The following is a 13,294-nucleotide window of genomic DNA, read 5'->3' on the forward strand; positions in this document are numbered from 1 at the left end:
TCTGACTACCTACTTCTCAGATGTGGAAGAAAAACGGATGCACTGCTCAAGATGCTGGTGGGTAGTATGGGGCAGATGTGAATAAACTCTATGAAGAAGAGTGCCTTGAGCCTTAGATCCATCTAAAGACAAGTGGTGTCATGCGATCTAGTCCTGTGGTACGTTAGCACCTGGCTAGCGGTGTGGTAAGCCAAACCAGAGACAGGACCAGCACATGGGGACTAACAAACCTTACTCAAATTTTAAGCAAGGGAACACATTTAACAATCTGTAATACACACAGGATGAAGGAACTGTATTTCCTAAACCTAAAACCTTTTATGCCTCTCTTCTTCCTTAGCACCTTCTGTTTAGTCATTGGCAACTCTGAACATGAAAGTAACCGAGTGCTAATGTTTGAGGGTCTAGAATTATTATTATTATTATTATTATTATTATTATTATAGAAGTAAGACAAGAGGGGAAAAACGGACCTGGTTCCAAAGAAACATGCTTCCTTGGTCTTTTCATGTCTGGCTCTCTTTGCCTGTGGTAAGCCAGTGGCAGCCCTGCTGCAAAGGCCTAATTCGGAATTTACTGTGAACAAGCTAAGGTGCTTTAGCCACAGGACAGGAAGTCAATCAGTAATTCATACAAAAATTAGAATAAAAAAGCAGTCTTATTTGTTTAACTCATAATTTAACTCATCACTCATCAGGGTTAAGATGGCAAGATCCCATAGACAAGGACACACAGCCAGCATGGAGCACTTAAGCCAGGAATGAATGACCGTCACACCCTACGCTTACCACTTTACAAAGAAAAATTGGGATTTTTTCATAGTTAATTTTTAACAACCAATCTTAGTGCAGAAGAATGATACAAATCAAAACACCTGATATCTCCTAAAAAACAAGCCCATGGTTGAAACATGCAACTATCTAAATACGATAAATAGGCAGCATCTTGATGCAGTTTCCTCGCCACATAACATCACACCAGCACCCGGTGCTGAACACACTATTAGGCATTAAACAACTTAATAAATTCCAAAGCTACTTCCTTGGAGCCCATGTACCTCAGAGCTGACTCTGACATACTTATTTCAAGTGATATTTAAAATGACCATGGGGACAAAATCTTCCACTGTTCTACCATTAAACTAAAACAGGGGTGAAAGTATGTCTCTATCAGGTTTGAAAAAAGAAGGACTGCCTAACTATACAAAAGTTGCCTGCAAACTTAAGGCAGTATTTCTTAAATCTTCAAAAATATTAGTGTTAAGGTGGCATGGGACTCCTTAAGCAATCTAAACATTTATTAGATTCTTTCTAGAAACACTTGTTAAAACACACAAAACCATGTCTCTAATTGTCCAACTGAGAAACAGAATAACAAGATCAAGAAGCCTACAGACACCTGGTTACGAGCCTGCTGCCTGCCAAGAAGCCATTCTCACAAGGCCCTCTCTGAAAACTAGATGAACTCGACCTCAAGAACATTAAAAGTGGTGGTACATGGACTAGTGCAGAATACTCCTTTTTCAGTTGTCTATACTGATATTAAATCAGGATCCTATGGTAATTTACTCACAATTAAAACCTGCATGACTTGACAAAGAATAGGGGTGATTAGTGCACAATTTTTCAGGTTAAAATAGAAATTATCTCCATATTTTAAAAAGATAAACCTCAAAGAACCTGTACTTCCTAAATTTAAAAGTGGATAGTCATTTCCTTTAGGCAGGAATTGTATACTCAAAACTGATACATCGCAAAAATGAGTAGAAACAGGCTTCATCAATTATTTTCTAGAGTGATCTAGCCAAAAGGATATGTGTAAGAACTAATGCCGAAACAACCAATGCTTTAACAGAGCACATAGTCTCAAGCCAACTTTTGTGGTGTCAACCACAATGTATAAACAGACAGCTAAAAACCTTTTCTTTCAGAAGTCCAGAAAAATTGAAACACATGACTACTATGCGCTACTTGAAACGCTTCTTTAAGATAATGTGCTTGTAATTCAAGAGCCAAACATCTGATCTGATGGTAAGAGATTTAATAAGAGATTTCTCCAGAACTAAAAATCACAAACTATTAATTAATATACAACTGACAGGCATAGCAGCAAGAACACCTTACAGAATTGTGACATTCTACTATTTTTGCAAACTGCTTTTACATAAATGGCTGCCCATGAAATTTTCAGAAGCTCTAGCTTTGATCAAATGCAGCTAGAGTATTACCACAGAAGGTGTCTGGGGAATGAATCAGGAGAGCTGTTTGTGTTCCTTTCTTAAATACAGGAAAAAAAACAACCTGTCTTCATTTTTTGAAGATGCATAAAAAGTCAGTTTCTCACCTTCTGGTATTTCTGCCACCATTTACATGAATACTGGTCTTCCCATGAGACAGGTTTTGAAGGAAATATCTGGCATTTATTGAGGGATTCTAACTGAACTGCAGACATGGTTGAAGGCAACACACATTCAGGAAGAATTTGCACTTTAGCTTGCTGGATTCTAAAATAAAGAGAACCAAGCATGGTGTTCATTTTTAAAATAAACTAACTCAAACTATTAAGTTTCTAAACATTATGGGTAATTTTAAAAACTAAGATTTTCAGTTTTCTTTTTTAAACATATCTATAGGATACTGATGTTAAGATGCAAGAATTTTCAGAAATACTTTATTCCAGAAATTATACCAATGTTAAAATCAAAGATAACCTAAAGCATAGATTTTCAATCTCACTGTGAAATGTAAAGGGAGATTTGTATATTTCAGATAAATATAGAGTCTACTGATGAAACGAAATTAAAAAAATCAAATTACAACCATCTACTACTGCTTGATACTTCTAAATTAGTTTCTTAGACATTCTTAAATACCCTACAATCCCTCCCAGATCCCCATCTGCTGCCTGGCTTTTACACCTGTCCTTTCTCCTAAGTCTAATCTAACTGGAAGAATAGGTAGAGAAAGGAATAGAAAATAAGAACCCACTTTTATGGATAGTTAAAATAAGACTACAGAATTACATGTACTCTGTATTGATATGTGCATTCTTTTTTCTCCTCCTCAAACATTTAACCTGAAAATGCAAAGAATCAAAATATGCGTATTATCTTTTCTTACCTAAAAATTACTTAAACTCCCATGAGAGTGAAGTCACCATTTCCAGACTACTTGAGAATATCATACCCACAAACATCTCATCATGAAGAAATGCCAACAGGAATACTGTACTTATGAGCTATTTTCTTTTGAAGCATTTCTCCTAGAGTACGGCTCTTGAAATGCAGAATGTATTAGTACATTCGAATGCTGGAACAAATCACTATCAGACTGACAAAGTTCAATGTATTACAGTTTCTGCTTTATTATTAATTATGTTTAGAAATTCTCAAGTGGTTTTTCATATTATTCACTGCCTTGACCCACAAAAAGTTAGTAGTGAAATTTTGATACTTCTACTTATTTATTAAATGAAAATGGCTAACTTGGTTAGACTCATTCCACTATTTTATTTCCCTCCTGCAAGCTCAAATTTATGTATGCATGACCTCTGAAAATCTTTAAAAAAAAAACAAACATGTTCAAACTATAATCAAATTGTTCTCATATTATTAGAGGTCATTAAAAACAACAAAAAAAATCTCTTCAGCTGTCACATGAACACAAATCTTATTTTTAAAAACAAAGTGTGTGCCATTCTACAGAAATGTTTAGAAATCTGAGTCTTCTTGAAGGTCATCAGCAACTAAATAATGAATGATGTTTAACTCAACTATCATGTAAGATTTTATTGTATTATGATAAAAATATCAATGTTACTGAAAGATCGGCTTTCTGATCCTTTTACTGATTAGTCTGCAGTACCAGCTGTCCCAACTGCCTTGCAGGGCTGAGCAACGCTCTCCGCTGCTTTTGCTAGACATTCCCAGGGTCCGCTGCACACACGTGCTAGTTCTCCCACCTGGTGGGTTCTGTTTTAAACAAATCTACTTTTCTTTCTTTCCAATCTGTATATAGCAGTTGCTTTGTGATTATAGGTACATAATTTATGTAAGTAATATAAAAAAAACAATGAAATATGACTTAAATAAAATGGCTTTAATGAATAAAGCTGAGCAATAAAAACTGCTTCCAAATTAGGTTCAGACAGTTCTAGTAATTCAGATAATTATTGATTATTGGTTTTGGATATGACAGGTAAGAGAACTTGTCCTGTAATTCCCAATAGGGTATTAATCTCCTTCTCTCCACATGCTAAGGAATACTCAGGAATTTTTGAAGGGTTCTATGGTGATTCAATGACACACTTCTACTTTATCATTAACTTTTCAAAAAAACAAAACCAACCAAACAAAAAAAAACCTTCCATGTGTTCAGAAAATGCTGAAGAAATAAAGACTCCTAACTCAGAAGAGGCCAGAAAGCAGTGCTATATAGTTTTTAAATGAAGGGTCATTTACATAAAAGAAATGTGACTATTATCTAGCACTACTTGACTGGAGAAAAGGAAACTGGCTTGAGTTTCAAGGTGCTATGGAGGGAGTTCAAGTAGAGTAAGAGGAGCATAAGTTTGGAAGTCAGGGGACCTAGAATCAACCAACTGTTGCTTACTAGCTGCATGAATTTGGGCAAATCACTTCATCTCTCTAGTACTTAGTTGTCTTATTTGGAAAAAGAGGAAATGCCCTATATTATCTCTATCTCACCATTTCTACTAAAGGGAGTTATAAGCCAGAGGGGCAAAGCAACCAGAGAAATCCCACTCTAGGGAAGCCTTTTATAGTAAGAAAGACTCACCACTGTGAGAGGTCTTAGCAGTGGGCCTATGGAATAATAAAGAGAATGTTCCCAAGCCAAATCTTGTCTAACCCTATCAGTTTCATGTTTATCTTCATTAGAGTCAAACATAGTCTTTGACCTGTTTTCAGAGTTAATGGTCTACTGCCATCTTGTGTTGAAAAGAGTTTTTCCACAATCAAAAGTGAAGAAAGCCTCACAAACATACTTTTCTCCCAAGTCATTTTTCTTTTATGGTTCCTATAATATAGTATCCACAAATAATAAAAATTTTATAAGGAGGATAAGAAGTACTTTAAATATGGAACTGTCAGTAAAATCTGCAGTAACAAAACAGCTTGCTAATTATCACAATGCAGAGCCCCCAGGAGCACACTGTTTCATTCATTCACATAGCATTAATGGTTCTACGTGTAGAACATACAGGCAGCTCATCTATTGATGGAGACTGATATACAATCCTAAAATGATAGTACAGTGTATTAACACCATAAGAGTCTGCACTGGGAATGTTCTGGGGGTACCACTGAGGGCTCTGGCATCTCATCCCTTATTTTTCTATGCTTTCTCTAGCCCCAAAGGGTTGCTTTATTTGTCCATTATACGTCCATAATTCAGTGATATTTGTAAATGTCCACCATGTGAACAAGACAACACTTCTGAAGTTCCACGTGTTCATAAGATATTATCTGTTCAACAACAGAGGTCAGGTAACATTTTTAGTTTCACTATAAAGAGACCAATTCACTAGGACTGGGTGAACTCCAAGAATCTGTATCCTTATAACACATCACAGGTGATTCTTATGTGCCAGAGTTGAGAACCACTCCCTGAAGAGGTAACATCAATTATCTGAACAAATGCTTATTTTGTTTTGCTTTGTTTTTAAAAGGATAAAGAAAGGTAAACTGGATTTTTTTTTTTTTGATGAGGTTAGTGATACTTTAAAAGCTTGAACCATGAGAACCATACCACAATAACTGTTAAAACAACATACTCAGAGAATCTCCAAACTTTATAAGGTACAGAGACAACAAGCATTTACTGACCACTTATTATATGTTAATACATTCGTGGGTGATGTAAAATTCACACCAGAGATGGGTGCTAACTGCAAATGGCTTCTACAGCTCAGATGGAACAGCTGGCAGGTGCAACCGGTGTGGTTTTCAAATATTACAGGAATACTGCAAACACCACAGGTGTCCCGGTGCGCACACAGAGAGAGCGCAGAAGCTTGTGGCCTCTCCACTCTGAAGAGAGGCCTTCAATCCCAAAGAGGCCCTATCCCCAAAGACAATGCACTTTGGGTTTATATGACTATTCTCAAACCTGGAGGGTCATGAGAATCACCTGGAAATCATGAAAAAAAGACGCTACAGCCTCACCCAAGGTTAAACCACTCTTTAGGGATGGGAGATGAGAATGAAACCCAAGCTTCTATAGTTTTAAAACTTCCTAAGTGGTTCTGATGCATAGCCAAGATGGAAACCACCAGGCTATACCTTCAAAGGAAAGAGAACAACTAATTCAAAGTTACAAAATGTTAAGGATCAGTACAATAGAAAGAAAATATAAGAAAACCACCTCATTTAATGATGTACACATAGCTTTAAGATCCATGGTATTTCTTACCCATCTGACTGTGTTCTTAGCTCAAGGACTTTGAACCTTTGTCTTCCAATTGCTTTCACTTTCACTATCTCAATTCCGAAATCCTGTTCTTCTCGATAGGCATATATCTCTGCTGTTGTTCCAAACTGTGCTTCCCTCTCCTGTATATTACTTCCAAGATAAATTTTAAAAGGAAATAATTTTGAACATTTAATTTTTAAATATGCAAAGTTGGCAAAAAAATTTAAATGTGCAAAGTGGCAAAAGCAATACACATGATAAAAAAGTTACAGCATTTAGCCCTACTGCAAAGCTATTATCATTTTATTTTGAAATCACATGAGGAATGCAGACATAGAAGGCTTCAGTATTACAATGAGAGCAAAAAACAACAACAACAAAAAAAGGAATTCCAATTAGAGCTCTTTAGGAAAATAATAGGTCTCTCTAGTCATTGAAAATGATCTAAGACTGACAGGGGTTTAAACTCTCATTTTCCAAACGAGACATTCTTTTACTTCAGTAGACCATCATTGCTGCTGCTTAATATTAGCAGCACTGTAGTCGGGTGGGAAATCCCCGCGTTCATCTCCTGCCTCTACCACTGACTTCCTTCGGTTACCCCAGAACACCTGAAATAGCAGTTTGCCACCGGCCTGTAACGGGACAACGCAGGAATTCCGAGACACAGAAAAGAACAAGTTACTCCTTTGTAAAAGTAATCCTTTACATTAAAATGTCAAAGCCCTCTTTCTCTTTAAATAATGATAGTGCTAGAAAATAAGATGCCAGAAATTTTCATTAGACATAAGTGATTAAGTTTCAAATATCAGAAAGTTTGTGTGTTACAGTGAATGTCTGATCTAAATGGTAATAACAGTAAAAATAGTCCAACTTGCACTTTCAATCTTTTCATCAAAATTTCTTACCTCATATCCTTATCTTGTCTCCTGTGCATGCAAAATAATAGTCAGGTTTGGCTTTAACACTGACCTCTGCTGTGGCTCTACATGAGAGAGAATGTGTTAATAAGCAAATTCATTCTAATATTTTACCTGTATGCAAGAACTGCAAAGGTTCTGTCTTTCTGAATTAAATTCCGCACCATACTGACTTCCTGAGGACGAAAAAGCTGAAGAGGTAAGGTCTGCCCAGGGATCAGGATCATCATCACCTGTGGCAGAACTGGAATAACCTGACAGCTGTCGTCATCGTGCAAAGTCCTGCCATGAAATTCTTCCATATCAGCGCCCAGATACTATTTAAGAAAACACAGATACGCTGTCATTTTAGACATGTAATAAAAATACAAACTCAACATGGAGCAAATCAGATTAAAAGAAATATAAACAGACACAAGTATTTATTTAAATAACAAAGTCAGTGCATCAGCCTCCCACACGAAAATCTAATTCTGATTCTTAATGAGTGGAAGTTCTATTATCTTTTGAGGAATGTCTCACAAATTCAAGAGCATTTTTTAGTTCAAAATATTTTTCTTTGACTAAGATAAAAAACATCTCTATGTCCAAATATCACACATGACAACTATAAAATGTCAGAATGTTAACTAACACCCTAGTACCAAGTAGTGCAGAGAGTAAGGAGTACTTTAGTAGCTCCATTACTAGCAGAAACATACGGAGGAAGACAATTTTTCAAAGAATTGTCCAGGACATAGTATCAAACCGCTTGAAAATTAGCATGTGTTTAGAGTTAAGCATGTGTATTTACTGGCAAATGCCCATGTCCTCATCCACAATTCCTACTATGAAGTAATATCCAATAAGGCTAACCTCAGTCACTTGTTGTAAGGAACCTCCATCTACTGTCATATGTATGCATCTACTGTATAAGATTTGTTACAGTACATACTGTATGTGATGTTGGCAGACTGGTGTCAAAATTTATGACGTTTGGTTTTTTGGCTTCTTTGCTATCCTGGTCTTCGACTTCCATTTCAATTTCATCTTCTTCCTCACTCTCTGCTATAAAAGTAAAAGAGTATGAGAAACAAAAAATGGATGCAAGAGAATGTCAAAGCAATATTCCCCTTCAAATGCATAATTCCTTCATGAGGATTCTGAGCCCATGAGAGGGCTTCTTCTAAACACCACTCGCATGTGGTGATCTCCACATCTTGTGAAGAGGCAGCCAGAGCCTGGGGTCTATGCCGGGGCTCTGTCACTAACCACTTTTTTTCTTTCCCTTGGAATAGTTCAAGATTTACATAGAGATTGCAAAGACAGTACAGAGATTTCCTTTTCCTGTAGCTCTCCCCTCCATTTACCCTATAAGCTAACATCTTCTATTAGTATGGTACACTTGTCTAAGCTATCAGTGTGGGTACATTACTACTAACTAATCGCCACGTTTTATTCGGATTTTCTTATTTTCACCTACTATCCTTTTTCTGTTTCAGGATCCCATCCAGGTTGGCACATGACATTTACCTGTCATGTCTCCTTAGCCTCTTTGGGGCTGATTTCTCAAACTTTCCTTATTGTTAATGGCCTTCACATTTTTTCACATTTGTGAGGAGTACTACTTAGGCATTTTGTAGCGTGTCCCTCAATTAGAATTTGATGTATTTCTCATGATTACACCGAGGTTATATACCTTGGGGGGAACACCACAAGGGGCTAAGGGCTGTGTTCCTCACATCGTATCAAGGGTGCGTACGATCAATATGACTTATCACTGCTGATGTTGACCATAATCACCCGCCTGAGGTATTCTTTGTCAGGTTTCTCTACTGTAAAGTTACTTTTCCTCCTTTCCACATTGTACTCTCTGGAAGCCAATTACATAGCACAACTCACACTTAAGAGGTGAGGGACTATGCTCCCTTCTCCTTGAAAAGGAAGTATCTACATAAATACTTACATTCTTCAGTGTGCGAGATTTGTTTCTTTCCTCTTGCCAGTAGTAACTAACTTAGACAACTTACTTCACCTGATTGTGCCTTAGTTTCCACATGTGAAAAATGACAGCCAGGAACAAGAGAATCTCTAAGCGTCTTTCAAACTCTTAATTTTAAGAGTTTTTACAGAAGATAGGAACGAAAGAGGGAGGGAGGGAGGGAGAGAAGGAAAGAAGGAAGGAAAGCCCTTTAATTAAAATAGAAAAAGTTAACATCACTACCCAGCAAAAACATTCTCACGGCAGGACACCGCTTCCTTGGCTGTCACTGTACTATTAAAAAATGAAACGTCAATAATCAGTTTCATTCCAATTTTGTTTTGGAATTTTAAATTAAAAATAAAGCTCACACGGAACTTAAAACATCTTTTAAAGTAGTATCTTAGAAAACTCTCCCCACACATAATTTTTAAATTGTAGAAACTAAGCCGATCTGCTTTAAAACCTTGATGTTATTAGTAATAGATTAGAAAAATAGGTGCTATTCTACTAAATGGGAGTCTGTCCTGTTAACGCCAGCTGTGGGTAAAATTCCTACCCTAGATCAGCAGTTCTCAACCAGGGGCGATTTTGCTCCTCAAGGGATATTTGGAAATGTCTGGAAATATACTTGATTGTCACAACTAGGAGAGCCCTACTGGCATCTAGTGGGCAGAGGCCAGAGATGCTGCTAAACATCTTATAAGGATTGCATTGGGCAGGACAGTTCCTTACAGCAAAGAATTTTCCAGCCCCCCAAATCCAACGTGTTGAGGTTAAGAAATCCTGGCCTAGAAAAACTGAATCTCATTTTTTACCTCATATTTCCTATACTTTTACATGCCCCAAATACACTTCTAAACAGGTAAAATGTCATTACAAAACTGTCATTTTCTTTTGTGTATGTCACTATTTAAATCAAGTTACTTCCAGCTGGGTTTCTGACAAGAAAAAAAAAATGTTTTTCAATGTAGTAATTGCCCTGGACTTTCTATTAATTCTCAGGAATTCCTAGATACAGGAATTGGTCAAAAAGAGTAACATAATTATTTCAACTTATATTTAAATGGTTGGCCAGTTGTCTAACACTTCACACATATTTTTGCTAAAAACAGAGAATTTTCACCAAAAGTAAAAAAAAAAAAAAAAAAAGAAAAAAGAAAAAAAAGAATCTCAATCAATTTCCTTATATACAGTCGCCTTTTTCATAAATATGGCCAAAACCCACTTCCCTGTACTCGGTTGTTTATTTGTTAATGTTTCTGTTGGCCAAAATGGATTCTATGCATCTTAAATATTAAACTATTTCCTTAGCATTTACAGAGTGTTGCTCCTCAAAACAACTCATACTACATGGACTTATGGGTGATCCAATGTTTCTTTACAAATAAAACTCATATGATTTAGAAAAGCTTTATTATATCTACAACCTCTCTGGGCTTTCTCACCCTTGATTCTTTTTTTCTTTTTTAAAAAATGTATTTATTAATTTGAGAGAGAATGTGCGCATGGGAGCGTGGAGGGGGAAGAGGGAGAGAATATTCAAGCAGACTCCCCTCTGAGTGTGCAGCTGATGCGGGGGCTAGATCCCAGGACCCTGACGTCATGACCCAAGCAGAAATCAAGAGTCAGTTGCTTAACCAACTGAGCCACCCAGACAACCCCTCACTCCTGATTCTTTTCAACAAAACACACACTGTGTTCGGAACTACCAGGGTGAAGTCTGATGACTCATCTCATGCGGGAGCACCGGCATGAATGCCGACAGAACATCAGTAACCTTCCTGAAACACTGGATCTGGCAGATTCAGAGTGGGGCTGATGTCTCTGAAATAAACAGCTCAGCTCTTCAGTCAAAGGCTGACACACTTACCTTCATGTCAATTCAGTTAGGTTGGCTTCAGGAACAACCACCGACTCTGACTCTGGTTTATTTTTACATAAAAGGTCCCTTCTATATGGTGGGCATGCATTCAGTCTTCTCCTTCAATTCACAAAACTCCCAGGGGACAAATTCATCCTTCGAGAAAAGCCTTCCTTGGGCAACTCCCTGTAACCCACAATTGTTTCTTGGCAACCCACAGAAAAAAGCCTCAACCCACTGGCAAGAGACTCAAGCTCCCCCAACAAATTAGACTCAACCTACCTCAGCCTAGGCCTTTTCTTCCACAACCCCATCCTAAGTGTATGCTTTTGGATGTCTCCAGATCCATTTCACAGTGCTTTACCTCAATCCCTCTTAAGGACAATAACAGCATTAATTTATCAGGTCCTAAATCAACTACCTTTTGCCTCATAGAGAATATAAACCTCCTCAAGTACCAGACTGTGTATCATACCTATTTTCAACTCCACAACATCTAACCGGCACGAGGTGAAGGAACTCACCTAACAGACCCATTTTGTCTGGTAACCTCTTAAAAAGCATCACTTCTATAGCCTTCCAAGACAAATTTGTACAATGAATTCATACACTTTTTTTTCCGCCCAGGATTCTAATATAAAGCCAAGGTCTAAATTTTCGTGAAATATAATGGAAAAAAGAAAACTGAATATAAGATCACACTCCTAAGTCTCTATCGAGCATATTCTATATTCTAAGCATATTATACCTGCTTGAGCTACAAACCTTGAGAAAAACATACCAATACTGCCTTGGCAGTGAAGTGGTTAAGCGACAGAGGCTATGCTGACTGAAGGACTAGAACTGCAGTTCCGGCTCTGCAACTGTGTCACCTTGGGCAAGTCACTGAACTAATCCACTAATCCATTTCTCACCTACCAAATCGGGATCAGAGAAGTTATGCGGGGAGGATTAAACAGAGAGATGTATGCAAAGCGCTTACTGTAGGACCCCTGAAATGGTTAAGTGCTTAATATTTGTTAGCTGTCACTCTTAATAAACGGAAGAAGTCAAGAAAAGTAACGGCTGTTAACCTGTCCGGGTCCCCCATATCCCCTCCCTCTTTCCCCCTCAGTTTTAAGCCGCTTCCTTGGAGCCAAGCTCTGGACACACAATGGACAGAGAGGGGAGGGTCTCTGTTCTTGGGAGCAGGCCCCTCCCCAATCCCAAAACCCTCGCCCATAGCCTGGGGCGACCCGGCGTGAGAGAGATGCGCCGGGACCCGGTCTCTGGCCAGAGGCCTGACGTGCAGTCGCCTTTCCGGGGCGCCCCGGCAGGCCTCGGTGCCCCGCCGCCCGTCTCCCTAGCCCTGCCGCGCCGCTCAAGGCTCGAGCTTAGCCCCGTCCCGCCGCCGGGTGCCAGCCCCGGGAGGTTACCAGGGAGGAGCGGCAGGTGGTTGCCCATGTTGTGCGCAGCGTCCTGCGGGTCTCTCTCGCCGGCCATGTCTGTTTACCCGCAGAGGAGGCTGGGACAGGGCGGCGCCCGAGCAGCCTGGGGAGAGTCCGCACCGCGCCGCCGCACCGCGCACCGGGGCCACAGCGCCCTCTGGCGGCCCCCGGGGCCCACAACGCGGCGGGAAACCGTGCGGCCCGCCCCAAGGCGGACGCGCCGCGGGGTCAGAAAGCTGTCCCTGCCACTCGTGACTTCCTGCCCACTGCGGTCTCTGCGGAGCCTTTGCTAGGTTCTCGCCCCTGGCGTGACATTTCACCTGTGGGTTAACTGAGGCTTGGGTCCTTGTCTCCACCTTGCGCTTAATGAAGGGGGCGTGGAGCAAATAGAAACCCGCTTATAGGGCATTAACTCTGATTCCCAAAATACAAAGTATACGTATGAAGACTGGGAAAATGCATCAGTTTTCCGAGGGCAGTCAGATTATAGCTGATACTCTTTTCAACAAATTTCAGTAGTTTCCATATGTGTTCCAAATTGATATGTATTAATCAGAAGCAAATGCTTGAAATGATTACACAGAATAGAAAAAGGCTTATGATTGACTGCTAAGACAGACTGTCTGAATATAAAATGGCTGAGTCATTATGACTTCAGTTAAGTAAAAATAAGTTATTATATGGCGAAAGAA

At 39.0% G+C, this 13,294-nt stretch overlaps 1 protein-coding gene across 2 annotated transcripts in view; it reads right to left on the minus strand.

Moving 5' to 3' along the window:
* LOC111143754 (cereblon) overlaps positions 1-12,678 on the minus strand; it is a 25,086-nt gene extending 12,408 nt beyond the window's left edge. Inside the window, exons 1-5 of one of the 2 annotated variants that reach the window (XM_022497593.1) lie at positions 12,591-12,678; positions 8,286-8,398; positions 7,466-7,668; positions 6,432-6,581; positions 2,344-2,503 (exon numbers count right to left, since the gene is read on the minus strand). In XM_022497593.1, the coding sequence (XP_022353301.1) occupies positions 2,344-2,503; positions 6,432-6,581; positions 7,466-7,668; positions 8,286-8,398; positions 12,591-12,657 (693 nt within the window). In that variant the 5' untranslated portion in view covers positions 12,658-12,678. The remainder of the gene's footprint in view (positions 1-2,343; positions 2,504-6,431; positions 6,582-7,465; positions 7,669-8,285; positions 8,399-12,590) is intronic. The other variant, XM_022497594.1, reaches the window with a different exon arrangement.
* Positions 12,679-13,294: the final 616 nt, after the last annotated feature.

The sequence above is a fragment of the Enhydra lutris genome, unplaced genomic scaffold, assembly GCF_002288905.1.
Source record: "Enhydra lutris kenyoni isolate GAN:26980312 unplaced genomic scaffold, ASM228890v2 scaffoldscaffold10, whole genome shotgun sequence".
In the NCBI taxonomy this organism is placed as follows: domain Eukaryota; kingdom Metazoa; phylum Chordata; class Mammalia; order Carnivora; family Mustelidae; genus Enhydra; species Enhydra lutris.